Below are 21,811 nucleotides of genomic sequence, written 5' to 3'. Positions count from 1 at the left end.
ATTCTAGTGGTGCCGGTGTCAGGCCCAGATTCAGGATTTGGCCCATCCCTACATCCCCATCTATGAACTGATAGAATGCATGAAGGGGCTGGTTCTACAGGTTCAAAACTACAGGATCTCCATGACACAAGGCAACAGTAGGATATCTTAAAGGAGTCCTGATAAGGATCAGGTATTGATAGTGTAACAGAAGCCAGAGACCTCAAACCAGACCAATGGCTTATTGCAATAAACATTCGCAAGTAAAGCTGTTTGGACAAAAGGACACAAGTGTGACACACTGAGCCTTCCATGGCAAAATGGGGTTTGGGGAGTGTTGTTTGTTTGTTTTGGTTTTCTATTTTCATTTTTATTTTTTTGTTTTCTTTGGGGGGTAAAGTTGTAAGAAATGAAAGGATGGGGAGATGAATGGGATTGGGGTGCATGATAATACAAAATTTTTTAAAGCAAAACGCTACTGATGCACAAGCAAACAAAGAAATCAAAGAGGTTTTTGCACCTGACTTCACCACTCCCTCTACCCCTTATTTATATCCCAGTTATATGAGAGGAACAGACATCCTCTGTTCGAGGTTCACACCATAGTGTTACAGTTCCATAAAGACCAAGGATGGAGGCCTTTCACCCCTGAGCCTAAAGAAACCCTGTCTTCTTTATAAAGGATTCTGTTTACTACAGCTATCCACATAAGCTCATATATTTGAATGCTTAGTCAGTGGGTTTGGGAGGTGTGGTATTGTTGGAGTAGACCCGGCCTTATTGAAGGAAATGTGTCACTGGGGGATGCGCTTTGAGGTTTCAAATGCTCAAGCCAGACGCAGTAGTGTCTCTCTTTTCCTACTACCTGACACTCCAGATGTAGAACTCTCAGCTCCTTCTACAGCATCGTGTGTGCTTGCATGCTGCTGTACTTCCCACCATGATGACAATGAACCAAACCTCTGATCTCTAAGACAGTGCAGTTAAACTTCTTCCTTTATAAGAGTTGCCAGGGGCATGGTGTCTCTTTAAATCAATAGAAATCGTAAGACAAGCTATGGAAAACCAACATTCTCCTCATTTCATTCCTGCTCTCTCTCTCTCTCTCTCTCTCTCTCTCTCTCTCAAAATAGAAAAATAATTTTGATTTTAATCCACTTTGCCTCTCTGCTTGCTAAAGAAATCATTGTAGTTTTATTTCCTTGTTTCAAAAAGAGCAGCCAAAAGTCGGGGTGTAGTGCTGTTTTTTTCTTTTTAATTCATTTTCAAAAGCAAACTCACATAAATTCTTGAGGTCCCCTCACTTGGAACCGACACATTATGAATTCCAAACAACCGTGCATAGTGACATTAGACGGGTTCTTGTGCTGCAGAGTCACTGGGTGCAGGTAGCAGTGAAACATTCCCAAAACAATCACTAGACATGCAGAGTGCCAGCCAGAAGCATGGGTCACTTTCAGGGGTCTTGCTGCTTGCAAGGAGCATGAGGTTGTATTTTGTGTGCATTGAAAACTGTGTAATATACCAGCTGAGGCCAAGGGACTGAAGCACCCGGTGTCTTTAGATCTAAAGAGGTCTCCCAAAGGAAGTGGTCCACTTTCTAAATATAAGGACCATATCGTCCCTTCTACATGCTGTAGACTTACAAAGTCAGAGAGCCAAAGTTAAGCCATCATGAGCACGAAAGCTATTACCCTACTCACCCACCCTTACTGCCCAGCATGGACACAACAGTCACCATTAATCCCCCAAACCCCAAGGCCTGTCTTTCATCCCTGGGTTTAAGCATGGACACAGGCCAGTCAGACCTCAGGTGCCTGGGCCTGTTGGAGTGTAGCTATGTTGGTGGATCCTGTATACAGGTGAAAAAGTGTCATTGCCACTCTACGTCATCCGGTTTGGGGGCAGGACGTGGAGGCTGTCTGCCTGATGGCTCTAGCCCATGTGCTTGTACTGGGAACGGTCTCTGGGGATCTGCACTTGGTTGGCAGTCATTTTGTGATGAATGTGATAAATCACAAGTGTTATGACAATGACCAGGCCTAAGATGAGGCCCAGGATCAGGGGCAGGGTCTCTTCCAACTGTTCTCGCTCATCCACTGGACATTTATGCTCTGAAATGAGAAAGGAGAAAGCAGTGAAAACTAGTGACATATTCTGAATCCTAGTCTCTCCTAGCAGAAGCAGGACAGAGCCAGAGGTGAAACCATCTCCCGGAGAAGCCTTTGTAGATTAGTGGGTCATATTTTCCTTTCACTTAGCCTTAGCATTTCTACATAGATACAAGGTTAGTATATATCAATTTAGCAAGACAATATTTAGTTATTATATTCCTGGCAGCCATCAAAAATTCCAGGAAATCTACTTAATTTTAAATTTACTTGAATAGTTTAAGTCTCTACTGTTTTAGAATTAAATATATCTACTATCATTTTTTCCCATTTTTTTAATCTTTTAATTGGGATCTAGTAGTCATAGAATTATAAACACAGAATATTCAAGAAGCCTGAAAATAAGTTCTGGCAGTGACTGGAAAGTGTTAAATAGTCTGGTGATCCCTAGAGAAGACAAATACTCACCTGCCTTTGAACCCAGCAGCCTCCCTTGCCTATATCAACCCAAGAAAAATGAAAATATATGGACATGATGAGACTAATGTGAAAATATCCACAGGAACTACTGAGAATAGTCAAGTCTGGAAATAGTCAAATGTTCAGAAAAATGGAATAAACTGTAGTATACTTATAATGCAATATTAGTCAAAGTAAAAAAGAATAGAATATAGCTATAAATTAGAAAATAGGTGAAATTTGAATCTAATTTTAAATAAAAATTGTCAGATGCATAAAATTACAGATTATATTATCCCAGTTTCTTTGACATTATTGAACAAATAAAATGAAGGCCCTGGTCCTGGTAACCTTCTGAAAGGTGTTCACACACTGGAAGAGGAGTGCGAGAGAGCTTTGGATTATGAGGAGCATGGTTTGTATCTTTAATCAAGGTCTGCGTTTCAAGTACATGAAAACATGCGTTGAATTGTGTGCTTTCAATTTTTTTCTGCACTTTAAACATGACACTTTAAGACACACATTAAAAGTTGAATATTTAATATATTCAAATTGTGCAATGATTTTGAACACTGTATTCCTTAATGGATATTTACATTTGAGTGACCCCTGTAGCCAGGATTTTAGACTGAGAGGGAACATCACAGCAATACTTCACAACTGGGTCATATTTTAAATGCTCTTAAAATCCAAAATAATGTTTTAGCCCTATGTCTTCAATATTACCTGGAACAAAGGGGAGGAAACGTCAGTGGAGGTAGGAGGAAGAGAGGAACAGAGGGAGGGAAGGAGGGAGGGAGGGGAGCCAGAAAATCTAAAAGCCCTTCTGACAGTCACACCTGTGGACAACTAGGGGTCCTTTCATTAAATTTTTGAGTCTCATATGCAGAAACTCAGATTTCTATGACTCTTCCAAAGAACGTCACGTGAAGATGTTCCAACAAGCATTTACAGAATCATTACTATATGCAAGGCTCCTCTGGATCCCCTATGATCTTCTGGACATACACAGGGTAAGCAGAAAGAGTAGACAGCCTTTTGAGTGCTGGAAAGCATTCCTCTCTAGCAAGAATGAATGGGAAATCACACTCCAGTACACAACCTTTAAAAACTCTCCTGAGTCCCGTTGTTCAATTTCTTTCTTTTAAGTTAGTTTCATTTTATATGTCAAGGCTGTCCTTGAACTCATAATTCTCCTGCCTCAGCCTCCTGGGATTAAAGATATGCACTGGTACACCTAAATTTTGGTCTTTAAACTAACATTCCATTTAAAGACAAAGGTTATCTCTAATCTAATGCCACAACAACACAAAGAAAATGACATTGTTTTCTATTTCCTACATGGAGCAATGGAGGTATCACCGGACTAAGTGCTGTGCCCCACAGGAAACAAACTGACTGGCACCACAGTGTAACTGCAGCATAGCTGAGGGACAGGGGAGAGGGAGAGGGAGAGGGAGGGGGAGGGGGAGGGGGAGGGGGAGGGGGAGGGGGAGGGGGAGGGGGAGGGGGAGGGGGAGGGGGAGAGGGAGAGGGAGAGGGAGAGGGAGAGGGAGAGGGAGAGGGAGAGGGAGAGGGAGAGGGAGAGGGAGAGGGAGAGGGAGAGGGAGAGGGAGAGGGAGAGGGAGGGGGAGGGGGAGGGGGAGGGGGAGGGGGAGGGGGAGAGGGAGAGGGAGACGGAGGGGGAGGGGGAGGGGGAGGGGGAGGGGGAGGGGGAGAGGGAGAGGGAGAGGGAGAGGGAGAGGGAGAGGGAGAGGGAGAGGGAGAGGGAGAGGGAGACGGAGGGGGAGGGGGAGGGGGAGGGGGAGGGGGAGGGGGAGGGGGAGGGGGAGGGGGAGGGGGAGGGGGAGAGGGAGAGGGAGAGGGAGAGGGAGAGAGAGAGAGAGAGAGAGAGAGAGAAATGAATGAATGGGGGAGGGAGGTAAGAAGGGGGAGGGGGAGAGGGAGAGGGAGAGGGAGAGGGAGAGGGAGAGGGAGAGGGAGAGGGAGAGGGAGAGGGAGAGGGAGAGGGAGAGGGAGAGGGAGAGGGAGAGGGAGAGGGAGAGGGAGAGGGAGAGGGAGAGGGAGAGAGGAAAGAGACTGGAATACTATTGTGGTCTCTCAAACTTTGTCTTTTGTTACCTTAGGAAAAACCGGAAATAAAGCCTCAAAGAAGTGGAATATGATTAGAAGTCAAACTGTAGAGACGCCAAAGAGCCACTAGGGAAGAGCCAGCATGGTGGCTAGACCTGTAACCCCAGCACTTAGAAGGCAAAGGAAAGAGAATATGTACAAGTCCAGAGCCAGCCTGTGCCTGTGCCACAGAGTGAGAGCATTTCTCAGAGGAGGCTATCGCTGGCATTTCACTTCAGCGATAAAATGCTAACACATTATTTATTCTGTTCTCTATCAGCTAAAACAACGGTGCTTAGGACCCATTAAAGCGTGTTTGATGAAACTGTCGACATCTAGTCAGAGAAGTGTTTATCAATACAAAAGAGAAAATTCATGGAAGGCTGCAAAGACAATTGAATTTTTTATACTAATTGGAGATCCAGGAAGACGTGTGCTTCTTTATTGATACGTGCAGACTGGCTGTGATTGTAAACCCTGCACAGACTATTCTGTGAATAGAAAGCCAATGGTTTCTGTTGGTGACAGAGTCACAGCTACTGTGACTAGCACTATTTGTATGGTCTTCATTTATAACCAAAAGAAATGCTACACACTCAAAATATTAGTCATAAGTTAATGAAATATAGTTTTACACACACACACACACACACACACACACACAATCAAAAACGTACTATCTCCAACTCCTGCATGCTCCCAAGTTAAAATCCTGAGCAATGAGTGATCTGCTCACTCAGAGATGGCAGAGCAAGGTAGACCCCAGCTTCCTCATAAAGGAGAAAAGCCTCCTTTAGCTTAGTCCAAATCACATCTTTCTCCACAGGCCCCAGGATCCTGTATTTCTCTGTCTACCTCACAGGATTTAGGACCCCTCAGACTCTGGCTGGCCTAGGCTTTAGATCACACAAAAACATAGGTGCATGGCAGGGAAAGATGAACAGCAACCCAGTGAACTGGGAAACAGATCAGACATTACAGGGGCCAGCTGATGCCAGCTATAACAGCCAACAAGACCCCGCCCCCTCAACAGTTCGCCCTCAGATCAGGTATTAGCTGGTGGGTCTGGCCTTTATTGTACTATGTTTTTAAATCCGTATTCACTGCCTGGGAACATTATACTCTTTACTGTGGCTCAGTGGAGCACTACCGATATAGGCAAAATGCCATACTGTCTGCCTGGGGCTCTCCTAACTTCCAGACTATTTCTGAATAAATAGCAGGGTCACCTTGTGGATCTGGGTATCCCTATGTTGTCTGACTATGTTACTAGAGACAAGATTTGATCTTTTTTTTACATTGCATGGTTGAGTTTTGTTTGCTGAGAACTGTTAACTTGAATGGCCAGTTCATTAAGATTTATGCATTATATATAAAAATAATAAAGGTAATGACCATTCACTGAATCTTTGTGCTGGGAACATGGGCTGTGTTATAAATACCATTTCTCACCAAACTTTGTGCTTTCCCAGGGCAAGCAAGGTACATACATCCTGGCCCTAAGTAGAGCAGACATGCACGTGGTCCACTTATTTTTCCTCTTGGTCTTCACCACACCAGCACATTTTAATGGGCTTTAGTGACACAGTAGGTCCTAAATTCTAGAGAATTGATTCCTTAAAATAGCTGTCAGTAGTTGATGACATTGATGGAAAAATGCTAGAGTTTCTTATCCCCTTCTGAGGAAACTCTAAGGCATGCCACACCTCGGCTCCAGAATACAGTGCCTGGCACATAGAATGCTATGACCAAGCCCTCTTCAAAGCTCCACATAGAGGGCTTCAATACAATTCTCAGCAGTGTACACTGGAGTCACCTCCCTTTGGCTGCTTACACAGGAGGCGTTGGCAGGCAGTAATTCATGACAGCAAGACCATATTGGGGAAAGAATATGTCAAACACATGTCTACAGGGTCTGGAATCTAGAGAATGTCAAAGTGCCTATGACAAGGCATCTTACCAAGGCCTTCTTTCAAGAGTGTGGTATGGAGAAAAGTGACGGATGTCACCTCTAATATAGCATTAGCTTCTACAGGCAGCATCGCCTGATCCAGCTGTTAGGAAAATAATAAAAAACTCAGAAGGTCAGTGAGGTGAAGTTCAAGGTTAGAGGAACAAGGTTCAAGGTTAGGAAGTGAAAGACCCTGGGATCAATTTCCTACTGGAAAGGGAACATAAATAAACAATCAAAAATCAAGTGTAAATGCGTATGAATTCCAGATTCTCTGGACCTCTGAAACTCCTATGTATATGGGGACTGTAGTATCTTTTGTTTGCCCACTTTCCCATGAGAATTTAAAAGGGTCTAGTCATTAATTTGTGCTCTATTTTAAATACCTATAAATTTGAGTATCTAATAAAGGAGACCAGAGACAAACTTCATGCTTTATTGTGTTTTTTTTCCTGGCATTACGTGTCAAATTTGCCTTTCATCCAAGCCATTAAAATACTCAGGATGGTTCATTCCTTCCCAGTGAAGAATATCCTATCCCATCAGCCAGAAATCCCCCCCAGACCCTCAAGAGGTTAGACTATGAATTAATTGCAGAAGGACAAGTTAATTAACCCCAGCTGAGAAACACGGGGTGCTTTGAACAGCAGGTGACCATGCTGCGTAGTGTGTTTGGTATACAAATGAGACAAATGTGCCCCACAACCCTCCATTTCTTCACTGCAGGCTGAGACCCTTTAGCTCAAAAGCCTGTTAGTGCCAAACTCAATTTTTTGTAAGTCCAATTGTTTCAAAAACAACCCAAATAGTAGGCAAATGCTTAGCCATTTTGAGCCTGCTTGCTCTGTATAGACCTTGAAACCTCACCCAACAGCTGTGGCCCATTGATAAGAGAGGGCCTTCTGGTTATAAGGCCCCAAGCCATGTCAGCTTCTATAGGCTCAGTCACACAGAGGCACCTCAAAACTCCACTCATTCTTGTTTTTAGTTGCTTACTATTAATTTTTTTTGCTAAGGCATATAACAGTTGTGATTTCTTCAGACCTACAGAAACAAATTATTTCAATGAACGCATGATCATTCCCTTTTTAGAAGATAATGGTACATTTGTTAATAGTTGAGTAATCTGAGTAATCATATTAAATGAATGGTCCATAAATTATAATTAAAATATAAGCATCATTAAATATATAACTAAGCTACAATGAGCTCCAGTATTTTCAGAAAATAACCTGAGAACTGCTTAAATGGCAGGACTTTGGCAACATTTAAATAAGTCCAGAAAGTGTTTAATGTGATATTCTAAATTTTCTGAAATATAAAAAAGATTTATCTGTCAAAACTTGTTTTGGCCATCATCATTTCTAATGCATTACCAATATTTCTGATATCACTTTCTATTCTATGTTATCAGTACATCTCACATTGTGTCATCTACTACCCAAAACAGATGAAAACTGGTCTCACTGATTTAAATAGCAGGAAAGGTTGGCTTTAGTCTAGACATTCATGAGAATTTTTCTGTTTCAAATAAACCATTTGCCTATATCCCCTCATATGGCTTACACTGCTGTGCAGGGTCTGCTCCTACACTGCTGACCAGTCACTAGATTCACGACCCTCTTTCTTCCAGGAAGTCCCTAACCGTCCTCTACCTTCCAGATGGATGGCGGTCTTCACATTATGACTCTTTGTCTGGATGGTGCTGTGTACTATGAGGGGCTGACTGTCCATCTCCTACAACGCCATTCAATTTTCCACCCACCAAAGCTTGTTGTATGTCTCAGCCTCTAACCCTTCAAGCCCTCTATAGGATTCTGTACAAATCAAAACAACATCACACAGAGCTTGGCATCTGGGGCCCCACCTCAGGGCTACAGAGGCAGACTGTGTGTTTATTAATATCACAGCTGTGTTCACCACCATTCAAAATTCCTCTGAACACTGCAATTAGGATCAGTTCTGTAGCTAAATCCAATGCATTGAAAGGAACATATGTGATAAAGATGTCAACTATCGTCTGGCTGCACTTAGCCCCAGGAACTGTCCATTTACCCATTTTACTAATCCTTCTTTGCTTACCTCAAACAACAGGCTAAGCTAAGCTGTGAAGGATGTCAGGTAAAACCTCCTGACACAAGCAATGGACTTTTCACCACAAGCACCTGGCCATTTTCAAACATACATACACATAAATATGAACACACACACACACACACACACACACACACACACACACACACACGGAAGTGCATACAACAAGCGTAGTGTTTGTGTAGATATACAACCAGACATCCTCCTCTCTGACAGGCACAGTCCACTCACACCCACACAGACACACAAACACACTGGAAGCCCCTGGAAGTCCCAGTGCTGGAACCTGAATAGGCAGCCCAAAAGGAATCTTTCCAATTCCATGTAATGAATACAACAATTTCTTCCAGGACAGTGGTGGGCAGATGCTAAAAACATGGAGGAACCAGGAACAAAAGAACACCTTGCACACAAAGGCACAAGATCTAGTGAGTGGATCTGTATAAGTCTTGCCTACTCTTTGGAGCACTGAAGCCTGAGCCTAGGGCAGCACATAGCTGAGGACATCGCAATTTCTAGCCTGAAACGCCTGGGTGATATTGCAATTTACCTGGTCCTATTCTGTCTGTATTTAAGAACTTAGGCATGTTTACAGTCTCTATGTGTGCTGAGTAATCTTCCCCATCTACAACCTTGAAATGGATACAAATTGTTTTCAAAGAAAACAGGTAACTAACTCTGTAGTGAAATTCACTGATTTTTTAATGAAGTAACTCTGTTCTTTATTCAGTAGTTGTTTGTTCTTCATACACAAATTTAAACATACAGTGTATGTGATTTCTCCATAATGAGTATAAACAACATAGAGATAACCCAGAATGGGTTTGGGTGGATTAATGGTGAGGAAGCACAATTAACAATCGAAACACCAGAAGTCCCAGGAAATAAACGAGTAACAACTGACCAGTAGACAAAAAGCAGTGGCCACAACTTAAGGCTCCCATTCAAACTCAAATGTGCCTGTGGTAACATCCCTACAGAAGGATAGTACGTGGTCCAGTATTCTCATAACGTCAACACCCATAATATTTCATATTACATGTAATATTTTTGGTGCAGGAATGACAGTGCTACATTTTATAAATATTTACTATATATAGTAAGTATTTTATAAATATTTGGTATTTTATATAGTACTATATACTATATACACATATATAGTATGCTATATACATATATATTATATAATTATATGATATAAATTATGTATACTGTTTTTATGTAGTATTATTATACAGTGAATATTTAAAAAAATAAATAAGTGGATATTTAAAACTCTGGGATTCTGTCTCCTCGAGCTTAGTTTCCACTTCTAAAATATGCACATACATAAGACTCTGTCAACTGAGTATCAGCACATCTATTTAGTCAGCTACCTGGACATCTGTGTTGATCTAGTACGGTTTAGAAGTTAATAAAACCAAGAGGAAAAATAACCAGTGCCAAAGTGATTAACTGATCTGTGACCCAGAATATAACACAATGGGCAGGCATTAAGATGGTGGACGGAAAATTCCATCCAAGAGCACCACAGAAAGATAGAAGGAAAGAAAGAGGCCGAGAGTGTGTGGGAGTGAGAGGGGGACAGAGAAGAAAGAGAAGAGGAGGTGGAGGACGATGAGAAGGAGGAGCTGCACAAAAGAATCTAACCTTTCTTTTTTTCAGGGAAAATGTACCTTCTGAGTTCTCAAATGCTTTGGGAGTAATTATTCAGGGGTGATGGACTTACACTCTTGGTTATAGGTTGAGAGCAAGCTTTCTTGAGGTAAAAGAGGAACAGCTTGGAGAATGATAGGTGAGTCTGATGACGATCCTCCAATATTATGAACATTTAAACAATTCATTGCATTCACTTGGTAATTCCTAACCCCGTGGAAAGTGAGAATAAAGCAATTGGAATCTGCCTATGGGAAATAAACAGAATATCAAATTGCCTTTAAGTATTTTCTCCCATAAGAGTGAGTAAGAGAGTAAAGAAGCAAGGAGATGGGCAGGGGTGGTATTTCAGAAACCTTATAACAGCTTGTGAAAATTGCCACCGCAGCCTAGAAGAAACGCAGGCACCACCGTCCTGTGAGCCCAGTAAGCCCCCCTTCTCAGCCCTCTTTAAAATCAGCCCCCTCTCTCTTTCCCAGCACCAGCCTAACCTACCTTCACTGAAGACAAAGTCAGAGATGATATCAAAGGGCTGAATGTGCACTGCAGACAGGATCATGGTGACAGTCTTCTGAGGATCACTGGAGGCCAGAGAAATGGTCTGCTGAGCCTGGCACTCATAGGACATCCCAGCTGGGGTCACCAAGGCAGAGAGGTGGTGAGAGTTGGCGGTATGCTTCCCAGCTGCGGGAGAAGCAAGGCAGCAGTTAGGTAGACTCGCACTCACTGTGAGCTCCTGGTTTAGGGAGCTCTCTGCTTAGCTCAGAACCTATGCCTCCTATTGGTGCTGCAATTATGGGGCTGGAGCGCCAAAGAAAAGATAGGTCCAAGTCCCCCATTTTCCCTGAGCCTCTCATTAGATATTAGTTTGGAATTCCATTATGGAAGAAGTGCGATGCCTGAAAACAAGACCGTTTGACTAAGGCCACCATCAGAGGTTCTGAAGACACAATAGTGACACCCTGACCCACGTCCCCACAGTTCCCAGCCCATTTTTCTCCTTTGCTGTTCTTTTAGAATCAGCCTAAGCGATGGAAGGCCTTCCAAGTGACGCAGTGAATTTTGTTTTTGTCTTAAAAAATACATTCAACTGGACCCCTGGTCTTTTTGATAGTGCTCAGAGATAGACACGCTGTTATTTCAGTAATGGGTGTCTTGGGTGTTCTCTCTGGGATGTTTTTAGAAGTCTAGAGTGAGAATGGGCAGGGGAAGCTAACAAACTAAGATACAAACCCTGCTCTGAGGTGGTTGCAATTAAAAGAGCAGAGCTATACCCCTGTGCAGAGAACGATCCTGCAGACCACCCAACCCTGTCACAGGATCCTCTTGATTTCTGCGGATTTGTTTAACACATGAGAGCAAGTCAATCTGTGGTGCAGAAAAAGAATAAGAGCAAAAACCATTGGTGCCCCTTCCAGAGCAATGTCATGTTTCAGGTTGAGTCTGAAGGCTTTCCTGAGGACACACAGAGGTTCTCCCACCTCTTTGACCCTGGAGAGCAAGCAGACCCCTGCTTGCCTATCCTCAGAACAAAATTCCCAGAGTTGCTTCCAAGACCCAGAGACCAGATGGATGTTTCGGATGGCTGTTTCTGGCTTACTCTTGCTCCTGTGACCCCTCTGGACTACTCACCACTCACAGCATCTTTAAAGTGGGTCTTCTCTGAGGAATCATAGACAAACTGCACCTTGCTCAGCTTCCAAGTCGCCTCTAGTCCTTTGGAAGTGTTGTGACTTTCCTGTCAAGATGGGGAGGCTCCTGTGAACCCCTCTAATTGCTTTGAGATGGGCAACCCCAGAGGCCACTGCCGCGCACACCCATGCGGACTTCATCCCTCTGCGCTCCCGCACCGAATTACCTTTACAAAGAGCATTTTGAGTGTGTAGGCGCGATCTACCCAGAACACCTGCAGCTCCGACTCGTTGTGACCACAGCGGCCCTTCACCTCAGCTCCCCGGGTCAAGGAGATCTCAGCCTGCTCTGTGATCAGCTGGGAACACACACGCCCCGCGCCCCCTCAGCGCGCCGGGTCCTGACGCGGACCGGGAAGGGATGCGCGTCCAAACTCTAGCTTGCAGGTTTGGGCGCTCCTGTGCCCGCGCGCTCCGGGGTCCAGGAACATGCGGGTAGATTCTTACGTGCACACCCCTCCAGGACGGGAGCAGAGAGGGGGTTTACTTTTAAAGCAGGCAGGGCGAGCAGAAGGCGTTGCAAGCCGGAACCCCCATGCAGCATTCGGGAACAGCCTGCAGGGGTTTGGGGGGAAGAGGCGGGCAACTGAGGTCTTGGCAGGGCCTGGAGGGAGGGTGCCCTTCAGCCCTTCCGCCCTAGGAGCAAGCTGGGGAGGAAAAAGGTTCCTTACATCCACATAATTGCTGGCCCACACATCATAAGGTACAATAAATTTGGCTGCAAACTCTGCCATGAGACACGTCGTCCCATTTTCCCGCACCACAAATATGTCTTTCTCCGGGTTCGTGGAAAGGCCCGAAAGATTTTCCACTTCTTGTTCTGCCACGGTTTGGGCCATTGCATCTGCGGAACAAGCAAAGCAATCCCATCGCTTTCCAGCTCAGCTAGCCCTCTGCTTTAGGACACCGAAGCCGGATCTCTGCAGGCTTTGGAGCGACAAAGTTCCCTGCTCGAAGCTGTGTGCTCCACAAGCCATTTCTCTTGTCCAGCGCTACCAAACTCATTTCTACTGCCGGTGATTATTTATAATGAAAACAGAATCTAAAATAAAATTAAATCCTTACTTGCAATACGACTGGACTTTTGCACAACACACACACACACACACACACACACACACACACACACACACACGCCCTGGGGGTTGAGGGAGCGTGGTTAAAGCTAAATCTTTCTTGGCAGTGCTGTGCACCACGGCCATGAGTTCAGTCTGTCTAGCGCTCTGTCTGGGTGATGCTATACAGGTGTGTGACTCTCTGGGAGTTCTCTGACACGGATGGGTTATAACACCCACCAGCCCCAAATAACCACAATAACACCAAGCATAAAGACCAGTTTTAAATCTAGTAAACCAGAGTAAGATCACCTGGCTTTATTCAATGTGTCAGATTCTCTGCAGAGTACATTCTGTACCCCTGGTCCCCAGACGCTACTCACGGAAGAACATTAGGAGAATCCGAAGTCTGTCTCCACCGAGAAGGGCTCTTCCTCGTAGATCCATGCTGTTGCCGGGAACCAGGCAGATGTGTTTCTGCTGCAAAGGCCGCCCCGGGAGGAAATCCCTCAAAGTGGCCGGTAGAGTGAGCTAAGGGAGGGGGCGGACAGGGAGGAGCGAGCGCGCGGGATTGTCTCGTGCTTCACCAGGCGCTACAGCTCCCTTGCCGCACACTGCAGAGGAGGCACCCAGGATGCGGGAGCTGTCCACGCTGAGAGTTCTGGAAACAACGAGGTTGTGTTGCAGGATTTGTAATTTGGCTTGTGGAGAAGGCCAATAGGATTGGGGTGGTGTGGGGGAGGAAATTCCTCCCTGGGTCTGTATTCTGTTCTGCAATGATATCTGCAAAGATGACTCTGTTCTAGGAAACTTAATGCCACCCTCGGACTTACTAAACCCTCCCACCAGGTACAGTCAGTGTGTAGTGTAGCTATAACACCACCAGAGCCCTGAAATCCTGCTCCTGAAACAAGCCAATAGATTTGTTTCAGCTTGTTCGTGCTTTGGAGAAGGAAGGTAGGCAGGAAGAGAGAAGGGAAATGCTATGGCAACAGTTTCAGGCTTTCAGAGGCGTCTTCTACACTCGCTCAAGAGCTGCTGAGTATAAAGTTAAAATGATACCTCCTCAAAAGGGGAGCCAGACAATGCCGCATATCCTTTTGAACCCAGTGGCCTGTGAGATCCACTCTCTGAGTGCATGTGGCCTGAGCTAGCCCCATGCAGTAAGCTATGATCACTATGTTAAGAGGATTGCAAATAAACCTGAAGCTTGTGAGCATACTGGGTTATGTGGAGTCGCATAGGACAGACATTTTAGAACTATGGTGTAAACGAAGACCTATAGTTATGTAATGAAAACATACTGGTATTACTCTAAAGCTTCGAGTGGAGCAGAAAGGCAAACATCACTAGATAATTCCTGTGTTTGCAATTTGGTAGTTCGCTGATTTTTTTGTTTGTTTGTTTTTTAATTCTTGCTCTAATAAATCAGAGTGAACCTTTATGGGGAATAGAGATGGTGCCCTCATTAACTGTAGGATGTCCAAATATTTCTTTTATTAGAGAATATTGCATCGGTCAATAAATAATAATCTCCTTAAACATATGTCATAGCCAATGTCACATTAAAGGACAAACTGCAAAGCATTTTACCTGTGATGTCAGTTTGAATCTCTCCATGACTTTAGAAGCAAAGGAAAATCGAGATTATTGTTATACCTACCTCAAGGTTGGACATTGAAAAATTCAATGACCTTCTCAAAGTCACATAGCCCGTTAGAATTAAAATAGAAAAAAATCACGTGTTTTAAATTTACAGGGATCATAATCATTTCTCTTTATATAACATTTTGACTCTAAAACAGCTTATTATGACCATCATTACAAATCTTTATTAAATGGTAAACAAGTTGAAACCTAAATTATCAATAATTCACATTTTAACATGTATAGAGCGATGATTTAAGAATAGATATATTCTGACACAGTATTTGTCTCAAACTGTCAATATAATTCTTTGCGTCTAATTGTTCAAAAGATTCCTCATATCAAAAATTCTATCAGTAGTAACTCAAATTGTATAGTAATGCTTGAATTAATACTACAGCACTGTATCTTTTGGTATATGTCTACATTTTTGAATTTTATCAAAATTACAACAATCTTGTGTATGTGATTATATACACAAAATGGAGGCAAACTGTGACTAATATGATTTCAATTTTTCACATGTATAAAACATATATCTTCTGTTAACAATGATTATGTAACACTTATTTTTCCTGAGATCCTGTAAAACTTATAAAGCAAGAAGACATTCATCCTTTGTGTGTGTCTTTGTCTGTCTCTCTCTCACTCTCTAACATTCTCCTCTTCCTACTTTAATAAGGAAAGAGAAGGTAGATTTCCAATTGGGATATAACACTTACATTTGTAACCTTCTGCAGGATGTAATTTTTCTTGTTTAAAAAAATTGCTGTAACATTTAAGGCAGTGTTTCTCCACCTTTCAAATGCTGTGACCCTTTAATATGGTTATTCTTGCTGTGATCACCCCCCAATTATACAATTTTGCTATTGTTATGAATCATAATGTAAATATCTGGGTTTTCTGTTTGTGTCAGGCGACCCCTGTGAAAGGGCTATTTGACCTTAAAAGTGGGTTTAACCCACAGGTTGAGAACCACTGATGTAAAGGATGTCTAGCTAGGTCAGTTAAGCCACTGAATTTTAAAATATTCAAAATCAAATACAGATTGAAGCCATCCACAAACTTTTAGCTGAGTCCCAACCACTGGCATTGGATATAGTGAGATAAATGAAGAGCATTGGAAAAGCAGAACGATTGCCTGTAGAACATTACAGTGGTTCCTTTCATGCTGCATTACGGCAGATATCAAACCTTATGAATTAATGAAAGATCAACTAAGTTTGTTCATGATGGTCTGTTATCATAAGAACAGTAGATTGGAAATAGTCTTGACCAATGATTTTAACTATTCACCATGATTTGTACAATGGTGGTCCTTTGATAATTATTTCTTTCCGTTCTTTGCATTCCTAATAGAAATGACACCAAAGAGTATTTGAGCAAGTTGAAAGGGAAAAAAAATGAGAGAAGCAGTTTTAATTTTTTCTTCTTTGGAGTAACATCTTTAAAGAACCATCAATGCTCTCTCTCTCTCTCTCTCTCTCTCTCTCTCTCTCTCTCTGTGTGTGTGTGTGTGTGTGTGTGTGTGTGTGTGTACTCAGGTGCACATGATGCTTAATCGTAAACAGAGTTTACATGTATTATCTATTAAGTCATTCAGCTTATCACCAATGACTCTTCTTTGGAATAAATCTGCAACTTGCATCTGTATTTAATTTAACAGCTGTCCAATCATCTTGAAGAAGATATAGTCTTCACAGAAAACAGAAAAGTGATGAAAGAAAATTTAGCAATAAATCATACTTTGAGGTATTGACAAATGGAGCTGGGAAGATGGCTCAGTCGTTAAGAGTGTTGGCTGCTCTTCTAGAGGATCCAGTTCAACTGTCAGCACCTACATGGCAACTGACAAACATCTGTGACTCCAGTCCCAAGGAACAGGATGCCATTTTCTGGCCTCCATGTCACATACATGGTGATCAAACATTCATGCAATCAAAACATCTAAACACCTAAATAAAGATAATAACCAAGGTTTCCAGAATAAACTCAATCCATTTCTTATACCTGGAGTGCAAAAGAGGTAGGAGAAATGGCGCAAATGTGTGCACTTGTGTAATGATGATGGTTTGGTTTTCATCATGACTACTGATGGCCAATACTGAATGCCAGGTTTGACTAAAACACAGCAGGGTAATGATTTCTAGTAGGACTTAAAAGTCCTTTGATGGACTTACTCTATTCATATACTTGCCAATTGCATTAGTGTTTGTGACTAATCATATTAATTGATGATAGTATTATCATACAAGTGGTGGAAGTTAGAACTGCCAGCTTAGGTAGGAGAAAGTAAGAACACATGTGAAAATATGGTGCTTTGTGTACTGTATGCCTTCTCTATTGTTTCTCTGAAAAATTATGTTCACACATACAACGGCATCTACAAAACATGTTCCAAATAAAATTAAACTTTTCACTTGGATGCCTCTCTATAGCCAACTTACACAGAACCAAGACAAAAGTCTGGAAATCAGGAAACATTGCTTATTAGAAAATCATGCCCATGTGCTTCACAAAGAAAAGACTGGGCTTTGTTCCAGCTGAAATGTGGGTATTGAGGTTTCTATCCACCTTACAGTGAAGAATAAAAATGATACCACGGTACAACACCAATCCCAGGCCAGCCAAGTGGACAGAGAGATACATCATGAATCTTAGAAGCAGGAAATTCAACTACAGTAAATTAGACTCACACACTTACTAAGCCAGAAACGGTGGTATCCATGCCTTTCTTTTGTTTCGCTCATTACAGAACAAATATCTCATTACATCAATCATTACAGACCTCAAATCCTTTCTAGAATAGAATGCAATTGGAGATAAAGACTGAAATATGGGCTGGGGATTTAGCTCAGTGGTAGAGCGCTTACCTAGGAAGCGCAAGGCCCTGGGTTCGGTCCCCAGCTCCAAAAAAAAGAACCAAAAAAAAAAAGACTGAAATATAAGTTTTCACCAGAATATTTTGGGCATATGCTGTCAAATGCCGTGGTACTTAGAAAGGATCTGGAAATTGGGATTGGGTTCTGATGCACTCAGCCTGCCTGGACTTGGTGTGATTGCCTTTATCCTATTATTTCTTCAGTCCCTCCTACATTTATTTCTACAGAAGCTGTTTCTACAACGAGAGCAATCAGTGAAAGAAACAAGCAGAATAATGTCTCTTTCATTGGCCATATTTCTAATGAGCCCCAAAGAAGTGCCATGTATGAAGCCGAGCAGATGGCTTCACCATGGAGGGTTGAAGAGACAAGAGCAGGCAAACCCTAGTGACGAAGTAGAGCAGAGAAACAATCTCCACCTTGTAATGAGCAATCACTGCATAAGAGTTCTGGCTCGGTTTCAGGTAATTACACGGGGCTTCGTGTACCACCATAGCCAGTGTGTAAGGTCTTAGGCCCTAGAGCACAGTTTAACTTGTTCTTAGGAGCCAGGGAAGCTTTAATAAACTTTAAAACAAGAGTTTCAGGAGTTTGGTGTTTTTATCCTTTAAGATGTCTTTCTAAGAAACGACCACACTGTGAGTAAATAAGGTTAGACAATCTGAGATTCATTTAAAATAATTTATTACCTGCCCTGTGAGATAATTTAAGTGCTTAAAATCTCTTTTAGGAGGTGCCAGTCTCTAGGGAACCTGGTCATTTTAATTACTCTTTTGTCTACCTGAAATTATTTTCATATTACCTTAAAGCTAGGCGAGGGTCAATAGTGGCATTTAGGAGAAAGGCTAAGGTCAGAGATGAGATGAGAGCCTTTTGTGCCCAGGTAGAAACCGTTCAAGCCCAGCATCTGGGGCGTCCTGAATAATCCACTCCCCTTCTCAGGTACTCCATATTTAGGAACTTTACTATGACTGCATTTGTGAAAGGATTGCAGGCTGTTCTAATAACAACAACAACAAAGGCAGAAAGGAGGAAGACTACACTTTTCAGAAGGTGACAGGAATGGCAGCCTCAGAAAACATAGGTTGCTCATGAGTATTTCTGGTAGTAAAGACATTTGGGAAGAATGGCTTTACCTCTCAGGCTGTCAGCAAACCTTAACAAGGAAATGCTACTGGTACGCACACACTGCCCCATATCTATGACTTTAAGTGGGGACATAAACTGAGCCACTTCTATAAAGCACTCTGAGGACTGTATTATAGGAGCATGCACTAAGTATGCATTGCTTAGAACCCAGAGGCTGTTGTCTGTAAAAATCACCTAGAAACCTCATAAAGCTAGGAGAGGCTGCATTGGAATGCAAAATCCTTCAGTTAGAAGCTGCACCTTATTCTGAGCAGTCCCCTGTGGTATTTAGGGAGAGGGATACATGTACTCTAGCATATACATATACATATATATATACATATATATAATGTGTGTGTACAGTAATATATTACTGTATATACAATATATTACTATATGTATATAGGTACTATACACACACACAAACACACACACAAACACACACACACAAGCACACACACACACAAGCACACACACACACACACACACCTGCCTGTGGTCTTGATGCCTTTACACTAAGCTAATGAAGCCCTGAGCCTAGGAAAGACATTGGTTCCTAGTACTGTGCTGTTAGCTTCTCTACAATCCTTTGTGCCCCAGGAAGAGTTGCTAAACTAATAGACCTGGGAGAATAGTGAGTGAGCCCTCTTAGCACTTGGTCCTCAGGTCTCTTCAGTCCTTGCTCTGCCCTGGGGTAGGAGGACCTGAGCCAGTGGAAACCTCAAAGTATTGGAGAGAGAGATGGAAGGAGAGAGAGAGAGAGAGAGAGAGAGAGAGAGAGAGAGAGAGAGAGAGAGATCAAATATCACTTCTTTCCTCCCTCACCCCCCAAACCACCAGCTCAGTGTCCTCACCTCAAGGAAACTGTCCCAAGTGCCATTCAGCTCCAGGTAAGAATTCCAGTGCCAGGGGCGCACGAGATGCTGGTGGTGCTTGGATTGTTATTTTTTTAAGCACTCTGGGCTCCAAGTAAGGCTTTCAAACCAGACAATGGCTTCTGCTCTCTCTAGAAAGCACAGAGGGCCTAGAAGGGCGCTGGTAGGCAGGGTGGGGGTGGAGGCTCAGGATCAGATGATCCGAGGTTAGGTTTTGTTCTGCTTCCCCCCTTCTTGAAATCTAGGGGAAGGAGGTGGGGTGGAAGGTATTCTAACTAGAAGAGAAAATCCAGTCTTTCACTTTAAGGCACAGGGACAAACCGGGGGCCTGCCTGCCTTTGATCAAAAGCTCTCCTGGTCAAAGGCAGCTACTGAGCTCAGAGGCTGCAGTGCTCAGAGGCTCCAAGAGGCAGATCTCTGCAACATCCTCCCAATGTGCCTCCCCGCTCTACTGCAGGACCTGATAGCTGCTGACCAGCCAAAGAGTAACCTGACCATCTGGTCTCGCCCCCTCTCCACTGGATGGAACAGATTAGAACCACGGGCTCTCACACTTCATACACACCAAGGAGTCATTCCCCATATATCCTTGAAATTTTGTGTATAAATTTGTATACATGGCTATGAAAACATCGCGTTTGGATTTGGTTTTCCCTATATGTTTACTGCTTGTTTGTTTTTTTCCCCTTAATTTAAAAGCAAAGTTAACTTCTTATAGGCTTGCCCCAGCGACTCCCCGAGGCCTCTGCCAGGAGAATTGAGTCTGTCAGAGGTTTGCTGCAGCCCTCCAGGCCAGGATGAGTACCTTCTGGTGCACTCTCAAGGCCCAAATCTTTTCTCTCCCCTGAGGATTTTCCCTGCCGGCCACCTTTCTGGTGAAAAGCCTTCAGTCTGTAAGTGCTTGGTAGTTAGCTGTCCCTGGTCCAGCTGTCTCAACCGAAGCCAAACCTCTTTCGGATTTCACATGAAAGAAACCACAGCAATCTAAACGCACCAACGCAGGACACCCGGGGGCGGAGCCCTGTAGCTATCTCCCTGAGATTCCCAGGTGACTTTGCCAAAGTGCGCAGATGGGGCAGGCCTCCTGCCTGGTGCTCCCAACCTGCAGCGCTCCTGGGAGAGGCAGCTGATGGATCACCTCATTTCCAAATTTGATGGGCCGGAACCTAGCAGGAAAGGTTGGGTCTGCTAGCTGCAGGCAGTCACAAGAGGGCTCAATTTCTCTGGGAGAACAGATACCGTAACTAAAGATAAATCTCAGGCGTCCATAAAAACTAGGCTTCAGTTTCTGTTCTCTAGTTACCGGGTAAGGCAGGCGTGCTTTGTGTCCCTTAGTAAGGAAAGCTGAGTGTGGTGAATGTTGTCAGGAAAGTAGGCACTGGGATTCTGCATAGGCATCCACTGGTCCCTTCCTGCTGGAGACTGTTCGGTTACAGAGAAAGAGGAACGGGGGAGGATCAGCAGGGTCAGAGTAGAACAAAGAAGGTGAATTCTGAGTCCTTATGGTCTACATCTCACAGAAGATGGGAACTTGGTTCAACCCAGGCCTAATCAAGACAGGACAAGGACCAAAGTGTTGCCACCATGTACATGCCCATGCCGCAACAGTCAATTTAAAGGAAGACAGCCAGGGGAGCATGTGTTGAGTCCTTACTAATATACAATATTCAACACAAAATATTAAAAATTAATTTTTCAAAATCCAATGAAAAAATATGATGATTTTTTTTCTGTTTGATGTCTTTAAGAGCTGGTTCAGCTATATTTGAAGTGCAGAAAAGCCACAACTGTTTAGTGGCTTCTGTATTAGATAGAACAGGTCTCAAAAATGTCTTCAACTGGGACGACATAGAATTGAGTTTTCTTGTTTCCTTGGAAATTGTCTGGAAATGCATGTAGGCTAAAATGTCTAAAACGTAGACTTTACACAGTTTTGCAAAGATCAAGTGTCCACATGGCTGTGATCTACAGAAAGTTCCTCTTGCCATGTGAAGATGGCACTGGGTATCTTCTGGATTTGTTCTCACATGACAGAGATGAAGCTTTGGTGTCTGTTTTTTTTATAAGAACAAGAGTACCAATTCTTTATTAATGACCCCATCCACATAGCATCATCTATATGGAACTATCTCTTTAAGACTCCATTGAAATACCATTGCACTGGGAGCTGG

At 43.2% G+C, this 21,811-nt stretch overlaps 1 protein-coding gene across 2 annotated transcripts; it reads right to left on the bottom strand.

Moving 5' to 3' along the window:
• Positions 1 to 1,214: 1,214 nt before the first annotated feature.
• Positions 1,215 to 20,517, bottom strand: Lamp5 (lysosome associated membrane protein 5). Of its 2 annotated transcripts, XM_087653353.1 has the most exons (7): positions 19,620 to 20,517; positions 13,492 to 13,769; positions 12,725 to 12,897; positions 12,221 to 12,352; positions 11,995 to 12,100; positions 10,858 to 11,046; positions 1,215 to 2,093 (listed from the first exon to the last, which is right to left on the bottom strand). In XM_087653353.1, the coding sequence occupies exons 2-7, from the start codon at positions 13,553 to 13,555 to the stop codon at positions 1,915 to 1,917; spliced, it is 843 nt and encodes a 280-aa protein (XP_087509479.1). In that variant the 5' UTR covers positions 13,556 to 13,769; positions 19,620 to 20,517; the 3' UTR covers positions 1,215 to 1,914.
• Between the last annotated feature and the right edge of the window lie 1,294 nt (positions 20,518 to 21,811).

Source organism: Rattus norvegicus, chromosome 3 (genome assembly GCF_021556685.1).
Source record: "Rattus norvegicus strain SHRSP/BbbUtx chromosome 3, alternate assembly SHRSP_T2T, whole genome shotgun sequence".
In the NCBI taxonomy this organism is placed as follows: domain Eukaryota; kingdom Metazoa; phylum Chordata; class Mammalia; order Rodentia; family Muridae; genus Rattus; species Rattus norvegicus.
Note: the sequence above shows the minus strand (reverse complement) of the source record. Positions and strands in the feature narration are given on the sequence as shown.